General features: G+C 51.0%; 2 protein-coding genes across 6 annotated transcripts in view; one reads left to right on the forward strand and one right to left on the reverse strand.

Moving 5' to 3' along the window:
• Positions 1-4,746: 4,746 nt before the first annotated feature.
• Hk3 (hexokinase 3) lies at positions 4,747-21,796 on the forward strand. Of its 2 annotated transcripts, none has more exons than XM_037205708.1 (19): positions 4,747-5,112; positions 7,643-7,762; positions 12,349-12,511; positions 12,709-12,863; positions 12,955-13,074; positions 13,173-13,268; positions 13,980-14,079; positions 14,154-14,337; positions 14,785-14,940; positions 15,110-15,343; positions 15,661-15,956; positions 16,069-16,208; positions 16,287-16,406; positions 18,557-18,652; positions 18,831-18,930; positions 20,548-20,731; positions 20,834-20,989; positions 21,138-21,381; positions 21,459-21,548. In XM_037205708.1, the coding sequence occupies exons 2-18, from the start codon at positions 7,667-7,669 to the stop codon at positions 21,373-21,375; spliced, it is 2,634 nt and encodes an 877-aa protein (XP_037061603.1). In that variant the 5' UTR covers positions 4,747-5,112; positions 7,643-7,666; the 3' UTR covers positions 21,376-21,381; positions 21,459-21,548. The 2 variants fall into 2 exon arrangements, with proteins under 2 accessions (XP_037061603.1, XP_028719566.1); XM_028863733.2 differs by having other exon boundaries at positions 4,749-5,112; positions 21,138-21,371; positions 21,459-21,796.
• Unc5a (unc-5 netrin receptor A) overlaps positions 21,767-23,025 on the reverse strand; it is a 58,431-nt gene continuing 57,172 nt past the window's right edge. For all 4 annotated transcript variants that reach the window (XM_028863737.1, XM_028863735.1, XM_028863734.2 and 1 more), the window contains one exon: positions 21,767-22,966. In XM_028863737.1, coding sequence (XP_028719570.1) covers positions 22,801-22,966 — 166 coding nt within the window. In that variant the 3' untranslated portion in view covers positions 21,767-22,800. The remainder of the gene's footprint in view (positions 22,967-23,025) is intronic.

Consider the following 23,025-nt stretch of genomic DNA (forward strand, 5'->3'; position numbering starts at 1 on the left):
AATGCTTAACCAATAGCTCAGGCTTATTACTAACTAGCTGTTACATTTTAAGTTAACCCATATTCCTTATTTATGCTCTGCCATGTGGCAGTACCTTTATTATCATGGCACATTCATTTCCTGCTCCCTCTGTGTCTGGCTGGCGACTCCTGACTCTGCCCTTCTCCTTCCTATCATTCTTAGTTTGGTCACCCCACCTATACTTTCTGCCGGGCTACTGGTTAATCTTTTATTAAACCAGTTTGAGTGACAAAACTTTACAGTGTACAAGAGGATTATTTCACAGCAGATCTCCATAATTCAAAGACAGCCAGGGCTATGTAGAGAAACCCTGTCTCTGACAAAACAAAGATAAACATTGGGTCACGCAGAAGTAGGTAGACTCAAGGAGTTCTGGCAGCACTTATTGTAAGCATGACTTCTAGATGGGCCTTTCATATTCTCTTCCATGTTCTGCTTCAGTGAAACAAAGTTGAGGGAATAATCCCTGGCTAGACAGGATGCTGTGTTGCAGGGGATGGCCACTTACCATTTTGCCCTCCCCAGCTTCACCTTTTACCTCCCTTTTACTGCCTGTATGGCTGGTTGGTGTCCAGTAAATGTATAGCAAGGCTGATATCTACCATGTTTACAAGTCTAAAGCAAATCCTGTGGAGAAATGATGTGTTTTATACATGGAATATTCAAACTCAGGGCCAGCAAGATGGTTCAGCAGGTGAAGTGCTTACTACATAAGCCTAATGACCTGGGTTCAACACAAAGTCCTCTGACCTCCACATGTATGTTCACACCGTGGCTTGTACTTCCTCCTACACACTCATATCATATACCCAATAATAAAAACAACAACAAAAAACCCACCCAAACCTTAGACTCAGAAAAGTGGAAAAGTTTCATGAATCAGTTGGGAAAATGGGTTGAGTTTGAACCTAGGTGTGTCTGATATCCAAGTTCATGCTGTCTGTATTATCTCTGATCTTCCATTGAGTCACAAAACTGATGACTGGAAATTTGAGCTTGGGATGGTCTTCTTGCCTGTGAGTCAAGGCAACTTTAGCCTTAGGTTAATTTTAACCTATGTGAATTGGGGAGAGGAAAGGGCAAGTAGTCAATGAATGAAAGTTGGTGGTTACCAGTGGGAAGATGGAACATTGTGGACACTCAAGTTAGGCAGAGTGCTGAAGCCGTGCACCAGAAGTGGGAAGAAGCTGCTTGCCGTTTCCAAAGCGCTGGACTGTTGTGGGAGGGCTCTTGAGTTTAGCAAAAGATAATGGGTACTTACTCCCTATCAAATCTAGAACCTGATCCTGAGGCTCTAAGGGTGTATAAGAAACGTGAGAGCCCACAGTTGAGCAGGTAAGATAAACACAGATGATTTTAATAAGTACAGTAGTCTGGCCCCAAGCTGGGGTCAGAGCTGGGCCTAACTTGTTAGGGGAGGGAGTCCCACTGCTGTTGATAACTAATTGAAGGGGAAATAGATGAAAAGGTTAGAGAGGCCAGTGGTTATCAGTAGGTCACTGTAGACAATGAACAGAGACACAACAGAAGCAGTGCAGTGCCTGTTGGACCCCAAAATTTAGGGTCTCAAGTGGGGCGCCCCAAGAACCCAGACTCCAGTCCAGTTGATGCAAAAGCACGAGGATTTATTAAAGCTGCTGTACAGAAGGGCAAACTCTTGTCCTGAGAGCAGGAGTCACATCTTACTGCAGCCACATGGGGGCCACAAAACCCACAAGATTACAATTTCCATGAAATTTCATTTCACAAGATCATGGTCTGGTTACAGAGTGATCACAGGGTACAGTTACGTCAACAGGTACATTCTTCCTGAAGCCTCAAGGGGGGGGGGTATCAGGGCGGGAGTGAAGTTTACACAAAGGTCACAGTGGTCCTTCCTGGAACACCTGCAACTATCCCAGTCACAGTTGAGCACATCTATTAACAGAAATATCTTTATATTGTTATATGGTTGCAGGGGAGATTGAGTAATGGCTGAGTCAGGTTGCCCTTGGAACTAGATTTTTAGTTTCTCATTTCCTGGTGCTTGAAGTTTCTCTTTTCCTGAGGCTTGGGGGTGTAAGCCTGAAGGGCTAGGGTCTTTCATGCCTATGAGAGAGCTGCAAGGCATATCCAAAGCATAAAGGGTGTGGAGGATGATTGTCTAGGGACCTGCCTGCCTAGCTATGGGCACTGTAGGCCGAGAAGAGCAAGCTCAAAGCAGGGAGAGCCTGGCCTTCCAGCCCAGCAGTGATATTCTAGTTATGCTGTGTTTGGCTCTCTCCATTCTACAGTTGTTTCTGATGACTGAAGACTGCACTAAGGGGTGTTGAGGGAACCTTGTCAGGACTTGTCTTTCCCTTGTTGGTCAGTGGCCATCTGGTGTCTGCTTGAGTGTTGCTGGCAAGTGTAGTGCCTCTGCTATATGTGGTGGTATTGTGTTCCCCAAAATATTGTGCACCCTAATAAATTTATCTGGGGTCAAAGAACAGACAGCCACTAGATACAGAGGCTAGAAAATGGTGGCACTCAAGCCTTTAATCTTAGCATTCCAGATACAGAAATCCCTCGATCTCTGTGAGTTCAAGGCCACATTGGAAACAGCCAGGCATGGAGACACATGCCTTTAATCCCAAGAAGTGAGCCTTTAATCCCAGGGAGTGATGGCAAAAACAGACAGATATATAAGGCGTGAAGACCAGAAACTAGAAGCATTTGGCTGGTTAAGCTTTTAGGTTTTGAGCAGCAGTTCAGCTGAGAGCCATTCGGATATGAGGACACAGAGGCTTCCAGTCTGAGGAAAGAAGATCAGCTGAGAAGTTGGCCAGGTGAGGTTAGCTGTGGCTTGTTCTGTCTCTCTGATCTTCCAGTGTTCACCCCAATAACTGGCCTCAGGTTTGATTTTATTAATAAGAACTTTAAGATTCATGCTACAGCTACAGACAAGACTGGCCCAAATGTTCAGACCTCAAGACCTTCAGCCTTCTCTACTGGCCTTGATTTAGGAGGTCTGTGGCACAGCCACTTCCTGGTGAAATGAAAATGGGACTTTAAGAATCATGGACAAGATGTCATAAAAATAACCTCCAGGAGCATATCCCCATGTTGACTCAAGAGACTGTAGCTGTCATGAGTCACAGCTAGGCCTTTCACATTCAGTTCCATACTCTCAACAAAGTCAAGGGACCAGAGCCTCAGACTCAGCAAGGTGCTATGTTGTAGATGATGGTCAGTTTGCTTTCCCCAACACCATTCTTGACTACCTTTCATAGCCTCTGTGTCTGTTGGTATCCAGTAAACTACAGGGCTGTGCCTTGCCATGTTTATAGGTCTGATCACAGCAAAGCCACCTCTGCTCATCTATGTTTTGTGGAGGCCTTCACTAACTGGGTAATAGTGTGACTGCTAATGTAGTAGCCTTAAGTTTTAGTGTGCCCACCAGTTTGCCTGAGTTCTAACAGGCACTTAGAAGCTGCTTTTGTTAGACATTGTGTCTGACTCCCGCTTTCTCTGCATGGGCATGCTGATTACTCAAGGAGTATATATCTCTCTAACCTAGTGGTTCTCCACCTTCCTAATGCTGCAACCCTTTAATACAATTCCTCATGTTGTGACTCCCAATCATAAAATTATCTTTGTTGCTACTTCATAACTAATTTTGCTACTGTTATGAAGTGTAATGTTTTTTTTTTTTCTGATGGAATTAGGCAACCCCTATGCAAAGGTTGTTCAACCTGCAAGGGGCCACAACCCAGAGGTTGAGAACCATTGCTCTAACCTATCTCTTCCTTCAAGGCTGAAGGCACAAAATTAAGTCATTTTCCTAAACCTTCAGTCATCTTGTATCCAGCAACAGCAAAGTCTCACAGGATAGCACCTCCCTCTCAAACAATAATGACTACTATGATATAGAAGCTATACTCCAAAGCAGACCTTCCAGTAGAATTCAGACTGGCCTCCTTGGATGACAGAGCAGCTTATCAAAAGACTGGCTACCTTGCAGGATCAGAGCTGAGAGTGATGGGTGGAACCATACCTTGATCAAGAGCGCTAAATTATGCATATCTCTTGACTGTCCTAATTCTTTCACTGTTTGAAGATAAAGCTCTTCTAAGTACCCTGAAGAGAATTCTGGAGGTCACTGGGCCCCTTTATCTGTCTCTCTTCCAAATGCACACTGCTTTTTATTATTACTCATTTCTTTATTTGATATATTGGGGGGGTGGCTGAACACACACACACACACACCCCTGTGGTTACAAAGTCAAGATTGTTGCAGTGTGCCTGGTTTCCTACATTAGTGTCCCAAGATTGCATTTCAGGGAAATAGTTAAATGGAATAAGAGTGTAGTGACCAGGAGCTCCACAGAAGCTTAAGAACCCCATCTTCCAGAAGGGGAGACCTGCAGACAAACCCCTCACTCCACTTTGCCTACAGACTAAAGGCTGGACTCCCTGGTCTGGCTGTCACTTCTTTGGCCAGGTATCCCACCTATGGGCATCTTCATGAGGCTCTGAGAGCTGTAGCCAGTTCTCTGAAGACACCTGTCTATATGACCACTGGCTGCATGCATGCTCTCTTTGTGAAAGGGCCTCTTCAGCTTGCCCTGCTCACTCTCCTGCAGAGTCATGATGGCCCTTCCTCTTAGGTTCCCACATTGCCTTTTACACAGTTCTACTTGCAACATTTTGAAAAGTTGCCTGTTGCAACCACATATTTCCAGGCTGGTCTCTGCTTCTTCCAAGGAACTTACCACTTCAAAACTTAGACTTTATAAAGCAACAGAGCTCCTAGCATTGCAGAGAGAATGTTTTGGAATCCTTAACAAAATTGGGGCCTCCAACTTCCTGTGATCATCTTGCTTGCTTGTACCATGGTCCTGCCTGCCCCGGGCTCCTCTTAGGGCAGATTTGTAGGGAAGTGCACTTTCCTGAATTAGCATGTGTCTGTTAAGTGGTGGCTGAAGAAGAAGAAGGTGGGTGGAGCTTGGGGAGTTAATAGCAAGTCATCCCTGAGTTTCACTTTTGAGTTCAGTCCAGGGTCACCACGGTCCTCATATTTGGGAGAAGAGCTGAGACCAGAGGAAGGTAATCAACTTCCACATCTCCCAGGTAAGTCTTCTTCTAACTGCTGCATGCCTCATCCCAAGCCCTCTTCCTTAGCATATCCTATAGCTAATGGAGGCTAGAAAGACCTTACCACTAGTCCTCAATGGTGATAGCAGTACCCAGACTCAGGAGGGGCCTCTAGAATGTCATGCAAAAGAAACACTCACCCCATGTCACTGATGGAGTTCACACACGGGCAGACTTGGGGCTGGTTCTGGTGATGGAGGAATGAAGACATGTCTGTCACTCAAGGGAGAGATAGGCCTGAATGCATTGACCTAGAGTTTAAATACTGGGTTCCTTGGAGGGAGCTTCATAGTCTGCCATGTGCTGAGTAAATGTTGACTGGGTGAGCAGATGAGTAAGGGAATGATTATGCTAGCTGGCCTTGAACAAAGGTAACTGCTTCAGCTGCCTCTTCGTATCTTTTAACAGACTCTTTCAATGTGTGTCCTCTTCTGACAGATTGGGAAACTAAGTGTTGGTATATGTAACTTAGGAGGGATTTGTCAGAAATAAATTTTTGGTTTACCAAATTACTGCCACCTTTTGAGACAGGGTCTTACTGTGTGGCCCAGGTTGTCCTCAAACTCAGGATACTCCTGCCTCAGCCAACCGAGTGCTGGGTTTACAGGCATGAGCCCCAGGCCTACATTTGCCCAACCCTGTCCTGGCATTGAAGATACAGAGGTGACTCAGACATCACAAGGTTATGAGGCTAGCCCTCCAGACTGGGGAACAACTTCAGTGAAGACTAAAAAGTGGAAGAGCAGGAGTCAGTGTGGCTGGAGTTTGAAGTGAGGAGTAGGGAGAGGAGGCTTAGGGTAAGTGCATATGAGGGTCCTGCAGTCCGCCACAGTGTACTGCTGTGTGCACGGGGGCCATGAGTGTGTGAGCAGGGTCCCGCAGTCCACCACAGTGTTCTGTGTGCACGGGGGCCATGAGTGTGTGAGCAGGGCAAGCTTCGATCTGAGGAAGCAGAGGTATCACTCAGGATTGTTGGAATAGTCTGTGGTTATGGGGACAGGAAAGAGAAGACAGGCAAGAGAGTTTTTTCTCAGAGCCCCAGTTAGGTCCTAAGTGACTGCTCCCTTCCAAGCAAACCTCCTGATGCTTCTAGTCAAGCAGAGATAGATGTGTGGGAGAAGAATAGGGAAATGAATCTGCCTTTCCTGAGTTCAAGGAACCTCTCCCCTCGATCGTGCGTAGGTCACTGGTTGATTCGGAAGCCCTGACACGGAGGTTTTAGTGGTGCCGGGGTCGGGAGAGGATGCTCTGGGTTTTGTTTTTGCAATGAAGCGAGAGTCCCAGTGGACTGTTGTGCTGTCTTGACTGGATTGTCTCCTTCACATCTGCATGGCATCAGCTACCGTAGGTCCCCTAGGGTTGGCTGGGACAGTAGGAACAGTAGTGGTAGTAGCTCAGCTAAGCTGAATACCTGACATTTCTACAGACTCTGATGGTGTGACAAGGTTCACTAGCTCCTCTCATTATACTTTTTTTCATGTGTTTGAGAGAGAACTGAGAATAATCGAGTTTCAGTTCAGATTCTGCTAAATGGATGTAAACCTGCACTCTAAACAAGATCTTGTTCACTTTTGTTCCATTTAGCCTTCTGGCAAATTGATCCTCATTCCACAGATGAGGAAAATGGACCTCAAGTTTGGGAGGTCTGGTACAGTCATCTTGTGGAGAACTGGGGTCCTGGCTCCATTCTGCTTCACTGTCCTGTCCAAAGTCCACCCATGAATTGAGGTTTTTGTTGCACACTGAATTTCACCAAGTCTCTCCCAGGCCTTGTGCTATTTGGTACAACAGCAGCCCTGTGAGGGTGGACGCCATCTCCTGCTGTATTCCAGATGCTGAAGCTGAAGGTCATCCAAGCGCATGCCATTAGTCCATCCCTTTCTAAAGCACAGATTCAATTTCTAAAGCACACACCCCTTGGCACACTTCTCTGTCTCATGTCCTTCTACCTCAAAATGAAACTTAAGTGCTTGGCTTGTCCCAAAAGCCAGCCTGCTTGGTTTTGGGTCCCTTCTTACTTCCAGGTCCCTGACCTCCCAATCACAGTGACATAGTTATTCCTGTGTTCCGTCACTGCTTGTGCCGATCCTGCCGTGATGTTTGGTACGGCTACAAAATCCCCGAGGGCAGGGCCTGCATCTACTTTACCAGAATCGTTCATGGTGGACGTTAGGAACCAGAGGATCTACGTGAATGAGCATTTGAGCTTGGAATCAGCTTTCCCATGCTCTCTCATTACACATGCTTCTGGAAAATAACTGCCTTCTGGTGGATTGCTAAAGGATCCTTACTGTCAGAAGTTTTTATTCTTACATTATTAAAAATATATATTAATATATATTATATGTTATATAATATATATTATATTATTAAATTATTAAGTTTAATTGTTTACAACTCCCTTCTTGGTCCCTTTAGAAGGAAAGAAGTTGTGGGTCTGGGTTATTGCCTCTTGGAGCCTGTGGAGTAAATGTTCTTGATCCCAGCCATCCCTTTTTCCCTATAGGTCGTCAGTAGTCATTGTGGAAGCATGGCCACCATTGGGACTGTTGCTTTGCAGTCTGGAGAAGGAGCCTCAAGATGCCCACAGGAGGGCATGCCGAGGCCCTCAGATAGCTCACAACTGGTAAGCCTAGCACTGGGTTCCAATTCTGTGCTTACTTAAGACTACCGAGGATATGGTAACTAGAGGTATGGGTTGCTGGGCTCACACACTGTGGTCTCTTTACGGTTTGCTGAGCTGCTAATCTCCAATCTCTTTTGAAACTCCAAATGACTGCAAGGTGTAGATCGGTTTCGGGAGGAGGGGCTTAGAGATGAAGACGACTCGTTTAGGAATACGAGCTTGTGCTGAGGACTGTCGGCTTTAAAGTGCCGCTTTTGCCAGGTTGCCACATAGATGCCACACCTGCCCTACAAGGGCTGGCATACCCAGAAAGGCCCTCCCCATGTTCTTTAAAAAGAAAGTAAAATAAAGGGTTCTCTTGTGAAATGCTTGTGCTTTCACTATCAATACACTTTTACAGACTTATCTACCACAAAAAAGGAAGAAGAAGAAGAAAAAAAATCCTGATAGAATTGAAACTTTCAAAACTTAGCCTTATGACCCTTTCATGATTCGTGTGTCCCTCTGGCTCCATTCCATCCTTTCTTATCATTTAATGTTACCATTTCTTAGCCCTCTTTCTAAATGTTATATTATATTCACACTTACATCAGTACACACACACACACACACACACACACACACACACACACACATTATAGGCTAGGAGCTGAGTCCTTGAGTCCTCTTCTCTCCAGTCTCTCTCTGGCACAGTTTCCTCCTGCGGTCACTGCGTTCAGGCCCCCGGTCACTGCGTTCAGGCCCCCGAGGTGACTAGTGCTGACTGGTTTCCTTGGAAGTCAATATTTCTCTCTCCCTCCCACACTCCCTCCCTCCTTCCCTCTCTCCTTCTCCCCCTCCCTCCCCCCTCCCCCTCCCTCTCTCTCTCCTCTATCTTTCTTTTCTTCTCTCCTCTTGGTTTGGTTTTGGTGGTGTGAGGATTGAGTCCGGGGCTTTATGCCACCACCACATCCCCAGCCTCCCTTCATCTTGACTAAGATTCTGAAGTCTTCACCTACCACACCCTGGAGCAGAAAATGCTTATGTAAACCATTTCATAACTCTTGGTCTCCATTTCCTCATCAGAAAAGCAGAGGAAAATAACTTGAATTATTTGAACATTCTCTTCAAATTTAAAAAACAAAGCCTGTGGAGATAAAGGAACAGCCAAGAGGCGATGCTCAGCGAAGTGGACTTGGATCACCCTGTGTGTAGTTCCTGTAGTTTTCTGTCATGTGCTCTGACACGTTTACTAGGTTTATTATTCAACTGTGGTGGCATTACTGTCACTGAGTTACACACACACACACACACACACACACACACACACACACACACACCCCTCTCCTTTGTGCAACCTGTGCCTCAGGTTGCTGCAGTAAATGTTTCCTCTATGTTCTGCCCATAGCGGGGCCCCAGATATGTGCAATGACTGCTGTACCAGGGCTTGTTCCCAGGTCATCATCATGTCCCTTCTTACTTCCTGCCCTGAGACCCCTGCACAGGCCCCACATCTGCTGTGCTGGCTTTGTGATATGTACCTGGGTTTAACAAATGCCCTATGGCTTTGCAGGGCTTCGCGGGGATACCAAATGCTCTGCAGCCAGGGACCCCACTCAACAACCCCGGCTTCCCTTCAGACTCCTTTCCATAGCTGTATGTAGGTTGAGGGGCTAATCACGTGTCATCAGTGTCTGGCTGCATCTTCTAGTCCCTTGCCAGACCTTTGCAGAGGTCTCTGTGTTTTGGGTTTTTTTTTGTTTGTTTGTTTGTTTTTTGATTTTTCAGGAAAGGGTTTCTCTGTGTAGTTTTGGTGCCTGTCCTGGATCTCACTCTGTAGCCCAGGCTGGCCTCGAACTCACAGAGATCCACCTGGCTCTGCCTTCCAAGTGCTGGGATTAAAGTCGTGTGCCACCACCGCCCGGCCGAGGTCTCTGTTTGTTACCTGTGGGTGTAGAATCAGGCCCACTAGGCTAACTGTGTCCCCTCACTGTAGAAAGAAGCCTGACTTCAGAGGGTGTTGTGTCACACACTGTCTGGCACTGGTTTAGTCCCCCAGCCCTGCCCTCTTTGCACTACTGTTTGCACTTGACAGAGGAGGTCACTCACTCAAACAGGTGGTGGATGTGATGGAGCCAAACTGACTGGTACGGCAAGCTGGTGAAAACAGTCTGCAGGAGTCAACACCTCCAGTGCCTTTCTCCTCACTCTCCTGATGAGATCCCCCTTCTGTGCCAGGGGGGCAGAAAGGAGAGTTTCTGATGGCTTCTGGATAGTGTACACCCTACTGCAGTCTACTAGAGAAGTCAGTGTGTGTGTGTGTCTTAGTCACCTCATAGTCTCTCTCAGAGAGGAAGAAAACTATGAATCTGCCCAAGCTAGTAACTTCTCCATGTTCCCACTGAGCCCATCCAGCAATGCTAAAACACTTCCCATCTGAACAATGCCTCTCTACTTTTATGTACACTGTGTCCCCCACACCCTGCTTTTTTTTCTTTTTTTAAACAAGGTCTTACTGTGTAGCCTGTGCTGGCCTGGAACTTACTATATTGATCAAGCTATATCCCTTTTAATGCTTAGGTCACCCCAACTATTCAGTTAACAAATTCCAAGTCCTGTTCAGAGCTCTTTCCATGGTCCTTAGCTCCACAAGCGGGATGTGGTTCCCAGCACTGGGTAACTTCTAAGTAGGACATTCACAATTTGTATAGGAGATACCTGAGGCCTAGATTGCCATGACTTTCCTGGGATCAAAGAGCCAGAGAGGGACAGAGTGAGGACTGAGGTCTTCTCTTGCTTTTTTGGTCTGGATTTTTATCGTGTTTGGTTTTTTCATGGGAGATGCTAGGTTTTTATCAAACTTCCCATTGATATGGGAACATCTTTATAGTCAGGTCAACCTGGGTTCACAATCCACCCTTCCCCTTCAGAGCTCCTTGGGCTGGGCAGATATGGCTTGCTCTCTCCAAGCCTCAGCTTCCTTATTTATAACACAGAAACAGCCCCTCCTAGTGTCCGGAAGCATCTGTTCCAGTGTAAACATATAACGGGATGTCTTGGACTCAAGTTAGGATGATGTGCATCCTTAGGGAACTATCCCCCAACTCTTCATAAAAAGGGGTTGGCGTCATCCTCCTCACCTCCCTTTCTCACCCTTGCTCTCTTTAGATCAGTAATTCTCATGCTGTGACCTTTAACATAGTTCCTCATATGGTGGTGACCCCCAACCATAAAATTATTTTCATTGCTACCTCATAACTGCAATTTTGCTACTGTTATGAACCATAATATAAACATCTGTGTTTTCTAATGGTCTTAGGCGACCCCTGCGAAAAGGTTGTTAGACTCCCAAGGGGGTCACAACCCACATGTTGAGAACCACTGCTTTAGAGGGCCTTTGTTCTCCAGGTACCTAAGTTGCTTCTCAGATTTGTGTCCAGTTTGGGGAATGGATCTTCAGAATAGAATTCCTGTGCTGCAGGAGATGGGGCCTTGGGGGAAAAAATCTGATGAAGGTGGAGCTACTGAGCTGCGGCCCTCCAACAAATACAGCTTCCTTGGTGGATGAACAAGAGGGTCATCCAAGGGAAGCTTCTCCGCAGAGCTGAGGGCTGTGGTCTCCCTGTTTCTTGAGCTTCTAGTAGAGTGAGACCCTGATGTCACATCCTTCACCTTCTCATCCTCTCCGCCTTCCCATCAAGCTCTAACCCACTCCCAGGCCCATGTTCCCCCAAACCTGCCCCCTTGTTCCCCCAAACCCATCCCCTTGCTGCGGAGAAAATCTTTTTATTCTCTTCCCTCGGGACGTCAGATGGCTCTTTCTCTTCCTTCATTGAAGTCACCACTGGTAAAGCCTCCTTCACTCATCTCTAAAGATGTGACTTCTCCTAGTCATACACTCCTGATCCCGCCTCTCCATTTTCAGTAGCCACCATCAGTACCAGGACCATACTGTATGTTGACCCTGCCTTCCACAAGGGAGTCAGCAGAGGTCAGCAGGAGCAGGACTTGTTTAGCTGTATGGTGGGCAGTGTTTGGAATGGTGCTAGGTGTTCAGCAGGGTGTAGGTGATGTGTTGGGAAGAATGGCCAACTGAAGGGAAGACCATCTTCTGCTCTGTGGTCTGTGCGTATCCCTGTGGTGGGCTTGTTCAGGCTCCAGAGTCTGTGAGGGGGTTGGGGAGGCAAGCACTGGGGTGTGAAGTTTGTTCTGCCTTTGTTCACTCATGGAGAGATCACAGCACGCTTGTTCTGGAGAACAGGAAAGCAATTATAGCATCCTGAGAGAGGCTTCACCAAACCTTACATTTCAAAAGCTAGATGGGCAGGGTAGAGGATGTAGGAGCTGAGAGGAAGTCACCGGGACATGGAGCACAAAGAGGGACGCAGGAGCTTGGGGTAGGCTTTGCACAGCAAGAGAGCCAAGGTGTGAGAAGCAGCAAGGAGGGGGACTTGAAGACCGTGAGGCTCAGGGAGGATGGAGCAGGATGCTAGCCAGCCCCTGGAAAGCGAGGGCCTGAGAAGGCGGGCTGCGTCAGGCAGGACAGTCCTCTGTCCTAGCTGAATGGAGAATGGCCCCCTCCCAGATGTTGATTTCCTTCTTCTTAGGCACAGGAATGCTTGCAACAGTTCAGAGTGACCAAGACACAGCTGCAGCGGATCCAGGCCGGTCTTCTGTGCGCCATGGAGCAGTCACTGAAGGGACAGGACAGTCCTGCCCCTTCTGTCCGGATGTTGCCCACATATGTGGCGTCCACACCACATGGCACCGGTGGGTAGCCCAGACTAGAATGGTGGCCAGGCATAGGGAGTGTGTTCTGATCTGGGGGAAGGGGAAGTTCCTTATCTCTGTCCACCACCTCTAAGGCCCCTTTTACTGTGCTTCTCGGACCTGGGGAGTTTTTCTGGGAGGTAGGCAGCCTTGGTGTTGCCAACTGCATGTCTCTCCATGACCTGTTCGTCCTCTAGAGCAGGGAGACTTCCTGGTGCTGGAGCTGGGGGCTACAGGAGCCTCCCTCCGTGTGTTGTGGGTGACACTGACAGGGACCAAAGAGCGTAGTGTGGAGCCCAAGAGCCAGGAGTTTGTGATCCCTCAAGAGGTGATGCTGGGCTCTGGCCAGCAGGTGAGCAGTCCCTGGGCGTCCTCTGGGGCTTGGCTCGGGTGGGTGGCTGGGGCTCGGGTGGTCAGCGCTCAGCACTCACCGTGTCCCACAGCTATTTGACTTTGCCGCCCGCTGTCTGTCTGCATTCCTGGATGCACACCCTGTGGAGAATCAGGCTCTGAAGCTCGGCTTCAATTTCTCTTTCCCTTGTCACCAGACAGGCTTGGACAAGGTGAGGTGGGGGACACATCGGGGCTGCTGGGTGGAAAGAGACCGCAGCTCTTGTGAAGGCCACAAGGGAAAAAAATAACCCTGCTTTTCTGCCCCCAGAGCACTCTCATTTCCTGGACAAAAGGCTTTAGGTGCAGTGGTGTGGAAGGCCAGGATGTGGTCCAGCTGCTAAGAGAGGCCATTCAGAGGCAGGGGGTGAGTGAAGGTCAGGGTGATAGAGAGCTGGCCCTGCTGGCCTGGGCTTGGCGTCTGTAGGTCGTACCTGTGTTTCTGGAAGGTCCTGCTTTCCTTTCCTGTGCACAGCCTTTATCCCGTTTGACCCTGGGGTTAATGCTGCTCCCACAGCCAGCAATTAAACAGGGGCTGAGAAAGACTCACCTGAAATGACCATGCCCTGGGGGACATGAAAACACCTAGGACCCAGCCCTCAAGATCCTCACATTCTGGAAGGGAAAGTGTTCTAATAAAAGATTGCCCCTGTGTTCAGATAACTCTAGTAGCAGCAGAGGGCGCAGGGAAGGAGCAGTTTGTCTCACGCCTGAGCCGAGGCTCTAGAGGAAGATCAAATGTAAGAGGAGCGTGTATGTCCAAATCCCAGTGCTCTAGAAGGGCAAGTCCTCTTGGACTAACCCCAAGGTACTGATTGGAAGTCCCATTAGAAGGGATAGCTTGAGGTGCCAGGCCAGGCTGTGGTGAGACAAGCATGGGTCAGTCCTCAAGAAGGCACTCAGCTTTGGGACCACCTTCCCGGTCCTATGAGCGGGAGGAGCCTCCGCGATCCCGAGAGCCTGAGCTGGGGGAGGGGATGGGAGGGGAACACGGGCCCGACTCTGGGTATCTGCTCCGTAGCCTCGGCGCTCTGGCCACCCAGGCTGACTCTGACTCCCTGTTCTCTCCATCGCCCAGACCTACAGTATTGATGTGGTGGCCATGGTGAATGACACAGTGGGCACCATGATGGGCTGTGACCTGGGCACCAGGCCGTGTGAAGTTGGGCTTGTTGTAGGTAAGCCATGGGCCATGTGTGATGAAGGGTGATAGCTGCTTGGTAGGCAGGCTCTGACGGGTCCTCCCTGCCAGACGCCGGCACCAATGTGTGTTACATGGAGGAGGCACGGCACGTGAAAGCTCTGGATGAGGACCGCGGCCGCTCCTGTGTCAGCGTCGAGTGGGGCTCCTTCTGCGATGATGAGGCCCTCGGGCCAGTGCTGACCGCCTTCGACCGTGCCCTGGACCACAAATCCCTAATTCCTGGTGCTCAGAGGTGGTGGCCTGGAGGTTCCCCTGACTCTGCTCTACGCACCATCCTACCGCTGTTCTAACCTACTTCCTTCACTCTTGGGCCCTTACCTCTTCCCATCCTTCTGAGGGTCTGCACCTTGCTTGCCCTTGGGGGTCCCAGGTCAGACTCAAGCAAGAAAAGCTTCAGAGTGCTAGAACCCAGTTTCCAATCCTTGATCCTCCCAGTCAGCCCTGCTGGGTCGGGGGTTGGGCGTTAGGAACAGCTGAGTGAGACATCTCCCGCTTTACCGGGTCCTGGGTCTTTCTAGGAGGTCCTCAGATGTAACCCGAAGGGTTAGAAAGGGTAAACCCACTTGTCTTCCGGGAGGCCATTTGCTTCTGGACCCTTGAAAACAGTGATTCCTCTTTAAGGGCTCAAGTGGGCTGAGGGTGTATGAAGGGCTTTGTCCAGTTACCCTTTCCACCATAGGTTCGAGAAGATGATTGGGGGCTTGTACTTGGGTGAACTGGTGCGGCTGGTGCTGGTCCACTTGGCCCAGCACGGGGTCCTCTTTGGCGGCTGCACCTCTGATGCCTTGCTACGTCAAGACAGCATCCTCCTGGAACACGTGGCCCAAATGGAGGAGTAAGTAAGAGAGGCAGGCAGCTTAGACAAGGGACAAAGGGCGTCTGCTTGGAAGAGGGTAATGTACTCTCTCCCCAAGGTAGCTGTGGGGCTTTGGTGGGATGGGCAGCTACTAGGTTGCCTAAGCCCCAAATCAGCACCCCACATGTCTTTCCCTTCCTCCCTGCAGCCCCGCCACTGGGACCGCCTGTGTCCACGAAATCCTGCAGGGCTTGGGTCTGAGCCCTGAGGCCTCGGATGCTGAACTTGTGCAGCGTGTGTGTGAGGCTGTGTGCACACGGGCTGCCCAGCTCTGCGCGGCTGCTCTGGCTGCGGTCCTAGCCCGCCTCCAGCACAGCAGGGAGCAGCAGACGCTGCATGTGGCTGTGGCCACAGGAGGGCGAGTGTTTGAAAGACACCCCAGGTATTGTGAGAACAAGATCTTAGGCGAGCAGGTAGCATGGATGGTTTTGGTTGTTTGTTTGTTTGTTTTATGGTATACACCCCCAGGGCATTCTGGTTTCATGTGTGCAAGCTGGTGGATGTGAACGGCAGAGTGGGAGTTGGACTGGGCTGTGGGAGGCCAGGAGGCATGTGTATGCCAGGGAAAGAGGGCAGTGGATGTATGGTTGGTGCCAGGGAACCGGTTCAGGACTGGATTTATTTAAAATGAGAAGCTCGAGGGCTCCAGCAGCCACAGGTTCAGACGCCTCGCTGAGGGTACCTGGTGTGTTTGTGTAGGTTTCACCGCACTCTAAAGGAGACGGTAATGCTCTTGCTCCCAGAATGTGACGTCTCTTTCATCCCCTCTGTGGATGGCGGTGGCCGGGGCGTGGCGATGGTGACAGCTGTGGCTGCCCGCCTGGCTGCCCACAGGCGCATCCTGGAGGAGACGCTGGCACCCTTTCAGCTGGACTTCCAGCAGCTAACAGTGGTGCAGGCAGAGATGCGGGAAGCCATGGTCAGGGGCCTTCGAGGAGAGGCCTCCTCCCTCCGAATGCTGCCCACTTACGTGCGAGCCACCCCCGATGGCAGTGGTGAGCACCTGGCCGGAGTGTGGACCTGGGATGTGGGCTCCTGGGAGTCACAGTGGGTGCTGGGGCTGGAGCCACCATTTCTCTCCTAGTACTGAGGGTTTCTGTCCCACAGAGCGAGGTGATTTCCTAGCCTTGGACCTAGGGGGCACCAACTTCCGGGTCCTATTGGTACGTGTGGCCGAGGGCAGTGTGCAGATCATCAACCAGGTCTACTCTATCCCCGAGTGTGTAGCCCAGGGCTCTGGACAGCAGGTACTTAGAGTTTGGGTCCTGATGTCAGGGGTGGAGAAGGAGGAAGAGGGCCCACGCCTGACATGCCCTATCCTGCAGCTCTTTGATCATATTGTGGACTGCATCGTGGACTTCCAGCAGAGGCAGGGCCTGAGTGGACAGAGCCTACCCCTGGGATTCACCTTCTCTTTTCCATGCAAGCAGCTTGGTCTGGACCAGGTAAGGGAGTTAAGTCCAAGAAGTGATTCCCAAGGGCCTCCAGTCCACATATCCTTAAAGAGTGGGCAGGAGGCCAAAGAAAACTGAGTAAGGGAGCGGCATTGCTGAGCTGGGACTACATGCCATTCTGGCTTCCTCCAAAGATGGTGTGCCCATGGTTGGGGCAGGAGGCATTTCAGAGCTGCACTGGTCGAGGTTGGTGCTGACCAGAAGATACATTGCCTAGTTCAGCCATGCCCCTGGTGTCAACCATGTCTCTGGTGTCAACCATGTCTCTGGTGTCAGCCATGTCTCTGGTGTCAACCATGTCTCTGGTGTCAGCCATGTCTCTGGTGTCAACCATGCCCTGGGGTCAACCATGTCTCTGGTGTCAACCATGTCTCTGGTGTCAACCATGTCTCTGGTGTCAACTATGTCTCTGGTGTCAACCATGTCTTTGATGTCAACCATGTCCCTGGTGTCAACCATGCCCCTGGTGTCAACCATGTCTCTGGTGTCAACCATGCCCCTGGTGTCAACCATGTCCCTGGGGTCAACCATGCCCTGGTGTCAACGATGTCTTTGATGTCAACCATGTCTCTGATGTCAATCATGTCCCTGGTGTCAACCATGTCTCTGGTGTCAACCATGCCCCTGGTGTCAACCATACCCTGGGGTCAACCATGTCTTTGATGTCAACCATGTCTCTGATGTCAATCATGTCCCTGGTGTCAACCATGTCTCTGGTGTCAACCATGTCTCTGGTGTCAACCATGTCTCTGGTATCAACCATGTCTCTGGTGTTCTGCCTTCAGGAAGCAGCATTTTGTTCTTTTCTCCAGAAGAGGCTTGAGGCCACATGTTTCTTTGCTTGTTTACTTCTCAGCTGGACACAGTGCTGTGCCTAATCTAGGCGGCAGAGTGACAGCCATAGGTCAAACACACTCAAGACACATCATATCCTTCAGCATGACTTCTCAATGCATGCCTCTGACATCTGGCATGGGAACGGCTAGTCTTAGGCCTCTTGTCCAAGCTCCCAGGAAACTGAGCACCTCCAGTTTCTGTTTGGAAGCTTTTCATGCTGAGGAGCCTGCTGCCCCCGAGGGCATCTGCTCTGTCCTTAGTTGTCTTATGGCTACCACGATCTTGTCTACCCAGCAGCCTGCACGCATTGTTTTCACCTGTGCTCCTGTTCTGACGTCTACGAAGCACAGCTGTTTTCTCTGCTGTCTTCTCCACCATGGTCTTACACCACGGTCTGGATGGTGCCGCTGCCTAGTATCTCTCCTCTAGTCTGGCTCCAGACCAAGCATGCTCACTTCCTTTAGCTGTTCTCCACAAGATATGGGAAGTGTGTCTCAGTGTACAAATCTGAGCATGCAAAAAATGTGGCGTAATTAATTTTTTTTGTAACTGAATATAGCTTGTGTGTTGAGCCCATGTTCTTCTGGGGATATAGTTCAGTAGTTGGACACTTGTATGTGGGAGGTCCTGCACAGTACCATTTTCCTTTGATAGCTGTGGTTGACGCCTACCCTTTCCCTCAGAAATACATAGCAGTGCAGCCCTTTTCCAGGTACAGTTCTGCCCCTTGTTACTAAGTCCCGTTGCTCACAAGAAAGACATGTCTGTCTCATGCTGCCCCCCTGCCCGCCTGCCCCGGGTGTCTGGCTTTTCAACTCATCCTTTGCCTCTATCTGGGACAACTGATGGATCTCCCACTGAAATGGCTGTGCCTAACTCTGAGAATTACTTCCTTTCAAATGGCTCTTGGAATTTTTCTTTGGAAGGATGGGATTTGCTGACATTTGAGCCTCTCAAAAGTTTCTCCATTCTCCCTTTTCCTACATGCAGCAGTCACTCTGCCAGCTCTGTTCATTCCTAGCCCAATTCCAAAGGGCCATTCCTTCTGGGCAAGCATCTTAAAGCGGCCAGACCTCAGACCACCTGAGTATTCTGGAACTAATAATGGAAGACATAGGTCGAATCGTTATTAATAGGTTTCTTCACACTGAAAGTTTCCTAGGGAGTTGAGAGACGTGAGAAAGCAAGGCCTTCAACCACAGGGCAAAGTGGGCAAGGGATCCTGCATGGCAAGGGTGGAGACTGTGTACTTCTGGTGGTTCGTGAGGCAGAGTAACATTCGTGTCTGCTTGATCCCATCTCAGGGCATCCTCCTGAACTGGACTAAGGGGTTCAATGCATCAGGCTGCGAGGGCCAAGACGTGGTATATCTATTACGGGAAGCCATTAGGCGCAGACAGGTAGGAGCCTACCTCCAGGGGTGCTTTGGGGGTTGTGACGAGCCTGGAGGGGAGCAAAGTATCATTTGCTTCCTTGAGGGGAGCAAAGGGGCCCTCTACAATAGAGACCTCTGAGTCCAGTGCTGGTTGCCATGACAACTATGTTGCCCAGCAACTAGCAGCATCCTTTTGTATGCAGGCAGTGGAGCTGAATGTGGTTGCCATTGTCAATGACACGGTGGGGACCATGATGTCCTGTGGCTATGATGATCCCCGTTGTGAGATGGGCCTCATTGTCGGTAAGGAGGGCCCTGCCCTTGGTGCCTCTGCTGCCTGATAATTCATTGCCTTCTGTTGATTCCTTAGCTTGGACATTCCTCTGACCGTGGGGATATGGGATTATTTCTGTAGGACCCAACGGAGTTCTGGGCCCTTGTACTGAGCTAGGAGTCTGGAACTAGGGCATTTCATCCAAGTTAGCTACTGATTTAGTCACTGACTCTTTCTGAGCCTCAGTTTGCCCATTTGTAAATGAATCTCTACTAGACTGACTTTGCTGCCCCCCTGTGTGACCTTGGGTAACTCATTAGTCTCCACGTCTTCATCTTAAGGTACAGTGGCAAGAGGTTAAGAGAATGGAGTGAGAAGGGGCTGGGCACGGTACAGGGCCTGGCTCGTGGCACATGCTCAGTTTGACACTGGAGGGGGATGGCAGGTCGGTGACTTGTGAGGGTTCTAAGACATCAGTGAGCTCTTACCCTGGGGCTATCTGGCACCTGGACAAAAGGGCTGGAAGACACATGAAGGATGCATCCAGAACGGAGCATCTCAGAACGGAGCATCCAGAAGGGATTAAGCCCAGAACAGCCTGTGGCACTTACAGCTGACTCTGCCTCCACCCGCAGGGGCAGACAGGCTAAGATCAGAGAGGGGCCAGTCCTGGAACAAGTGGGAGATGAGCTGGGGCTCTAAAGGAGGGTGGAAGGCAGGGGAGGAAGACTCTCGAGCTCCCTAAGCACGAGTCTCTTGGTAGATGGTGGCCTCTCCTGGGCAGGTAGGTGCTTAGGAGAGGCACAAACGATTAGAGAAATCCCGGGTGGGGCCACTGCTCAGAGTTGGAAACCTGTAGAGAGAGGTCCTCACCTTCCCGATGCTGCGACCCTTCAACACAGCTCCTCATGCTGCGACCCCCAACCATAAAATTTTCATTGCTACTTCATAACTGTAATTTTGCTAGTTATGAATCATAATGTAAATGTAAAAAATGTGTTTTCTGATGGTCTTAGGTGACCTCTGTGAAAGGGTTGTTCAACCTCCAAAGGGGTCATGACCCCCAGGTTGAGAAAGTCTGGTGTAGAGCCAGAGCGAATGCCTTTCCCTCTGTTTCTCAAACATTACCTCCTCTGTGTAGCTGTTGAGCCCAGCGTGTGTCCCAGAGCCTCCACAACGCTCTTCCTTCCTTTCTGTTAGGACCTGTGGAAGCCCTGTCAGAGAAAGCCATTCACTGCCTCACTTCTGGCCAGACGGCGGGGGTCCTTGTGCCAGTGTGCCCGGTCCCCAGCCCTGGCCCACTCCAGCCCCTCACAGGCACTAGAGTGAGCCACACTTCTCCCCCGGGAGTGACCCGGTTGATGGCAGCTCAGGGGCACTTTGGGACGGCACGGGAGATGCTCTAATGTTGGTACTGGTGGGGGGCACAGGAAGTTCTGAGGCTTTGGTACCGACAAGGTCTACATCAGGAATGTCAGAAAGGGAGGCCAGGACCAGGGAGATGGAGAAGTAAGGAGCCTACATTTTGATGTTTGGTGTGTTTAGGAGAGGTTGAGGCAGGGGAGGAAGGCTCTGAAGCCCCCTGAGCATGACCCATAGGGGTTTGTCTGTAAGCAGCTCCCACCCCGACCCTGGCCTGTCTACAGGAACCGGCACCAATGCCTGCTATATGGAGGAGCTCCGGAATGTGGCAAGTGTAGCTGGGAACTCAGGCCACATGTGCATCAATATGGAGTGGGGTGCCTTTGGGGACGACGGCTCGCTGGGCATGCTCAGCACCTGCTTTGATGCGAGTGTGGACCAGGCATCCATCAATCCCGGCAAACAGAGGTATGGCTGGGGCCCAGGCAGTGGCGGTGAGCACTGGCCTGCACTGGTGAACAGAGCTGGTGGGCGGCCACTTCATGCGGGTATGCATGCGCCCTCATACAGGTTTGAGAAGATGATCAGCGGCATGTACCTGGGGGAGATTGTCCGCCACATCCTCCTGCATTTAACCAGTCTTGGAGTTCTCTTCCGGGGCCAGAAGACTCAATGCCTTCAGACCAGGGACATCTTCAAGACCAAGTTTCTCTCAGAGATTGAAAGGTGTCTGCATTGCAAGGCAGCCTGTCACTGGGTGGGGGTATGAATGCTGGGTGCTGCTGGTAGTGGAGGGAAGCACTCAAGGATTAAGTGGGGGAAACCCAGAGAGAGGGAGCTAATGCAAGGGTGTTCTCCTCCTTCCTGGCTTCAGTGACAGCCTGGCCCTGCGTCAGGTCCGAGCCATCTTGGAAGATCTGGGGTTGACTTTGACCTCTGATGATGCCCTGATGGTCCTAGAAGTGTGCCAGGCTGTGTCTCGGAGGGCCGCCCAACTCTGTGGGGCAGGTGTGGCTGCTGTGGTGGAAAAGATGCGTGAGAACCGGGGCCTGCAGGAGCTGACAGTGTCCGTGGGAGTGGATGGGACACTCTACAAATTACACCCTCAGTGAGTCTGGGTAGGTGGGTCAGGCCGGGAGGCTCGGCCAGGTGGGCTGGGCTAGCCTGGGCTGACCTCAGCCCTTTCTCCTCACAGCTTCTCCAGGCTGGTGTCAGCTACAGTTCGGGAGCTAGCCCCTCACTGCACGGTCACCTTTTTGCAGTCAGAGGATGGGTCTGGCAAAGGTGCAGCTTTGGTCACTGCTGTCGCCTGTCGCCTTGCCCAGATGTCCCGTGTCTGAGGGAATCTCCAAGAACGACGAGACCTCACTGGACTAAGGCCTCAGCCTAGTCTGACCCCCCTGGCAGGCCCAGCCACCCAGGACTCCCAAAGCAAGCCGCGTGTGACCCTGTTATAACCACCTGTCCAGACCTCATGGCTTTCAGAGAGAAGTAACCCTTGGGTTAGCAATATATATATATAATTTATTTACATTCACGTCCGCTAAAATCCCTACGTGCCCCGGCAGCCGGGCAAGGCTGTGTACATAAGGCCAAGTGTAAGTGCATGAATGCACTTAAGACAGAGTCAGGACACAAGCTTCACACAACAGGCCCCACACAGGGGCACCGGCCAGCCCCAGGAACGGGCACGCCACGGCACACACACTTGCCATTGTACAGCCCGGGACTCCCATTGCATATTCACACGCCCCGCTGGGCAGGGCACCTCGAGGCTGGGGGCGGGGAAGGGGTCAGGGAGGAGCCTTCCGGTGTCCCTGGGTGGGTGGGAGAAGGGCAGCATGTGAGAGAGGCAGATGTGCACCAACACCGGGCGTGAGAGACGTGAGCAGCCTCCAGGTGCACAGCATGAGATGTGTGTAGTGGGGGAGGGTCCTGCGTGACCTGGAGAGGGGTGTGTGTGAGATGAGCACACGAGGCGTGCGTGAACACATGCCTGTGTGGTGATCGTGTGCCTGAATCCAAGGGCCAGCCCCTGTCCAGCTGGGGCCCTTAGTCCCCCAGGCTTGAAGCCGGGCCCTCACATGTACCCCTACCCAGCAGGCACAGAAATGTTTGCATAGGGCCCACCTCAGGCAGGAGCTCTGGGGGCCACGTCCCGAGCCCAGCATGTGTGCGCATGCTGTGTGTATGCGGGGCCCCTGGCAAGGGACAGGAGGAGAGGTAGCATCACACGCATATACACACACACACAGATGGGCTGGGCTCAGCCCAGGCTCCAGGCACTGTCCACTCTGGGCCCTGAGACCAGGGCAGAGGGAGAGCAGGTGGCTCTACCAACCTGGCCAGGCAGGCCATGGAGGGATGGAATTTGGGCAGGGTCTGAAGGACCAGCGTTAAGGGACAACTTCAGCCAGGAGGGGGCCTGTCCAAGCAGCTCTCCCCGGGTGTGGGGGTAGGGCCCCTGTCTGGCTTTTGCCTGTCCCTGGCAGGTGCCAAAGCTGGTGAGAGTGTAGGCATTACCGGCCTGGCTAGTCTCAGCACTCGGCCTCTGACACCGTGAAGAGGCCGGCATCTGGCTGGCCCAGTCCAGCCACGGCTGCTGCCAGCTGGCCGAGGTTGCCATTGGGGAAGTGCCGTGCCTCCCAGAGGTTGAGGATCATGGCTGTGGGGCTGGGCTTGGAGGCAAAGAAGCTGAGATGGCTGCAAAGAAGAGGCAGTCTGGGTCAGTGGTCTGGCCTCGCTCCAGGCTGCCCTGTCGG

Source organism: Peromyscus leucopus, chromosome 5 (assembly GCF_004664715.2).
Source record: "Peromyscus leucopus breed LL Stock chromosome 5, UCI_PerLeu_2.1, whole genome shotgun sequence".
Lineage (NCBI taxonomy): Eukaryota > Metazoa > Chordata > Mammalia > Rodentia > Cricetidae > Peromyscus > Peromyscus leucopus.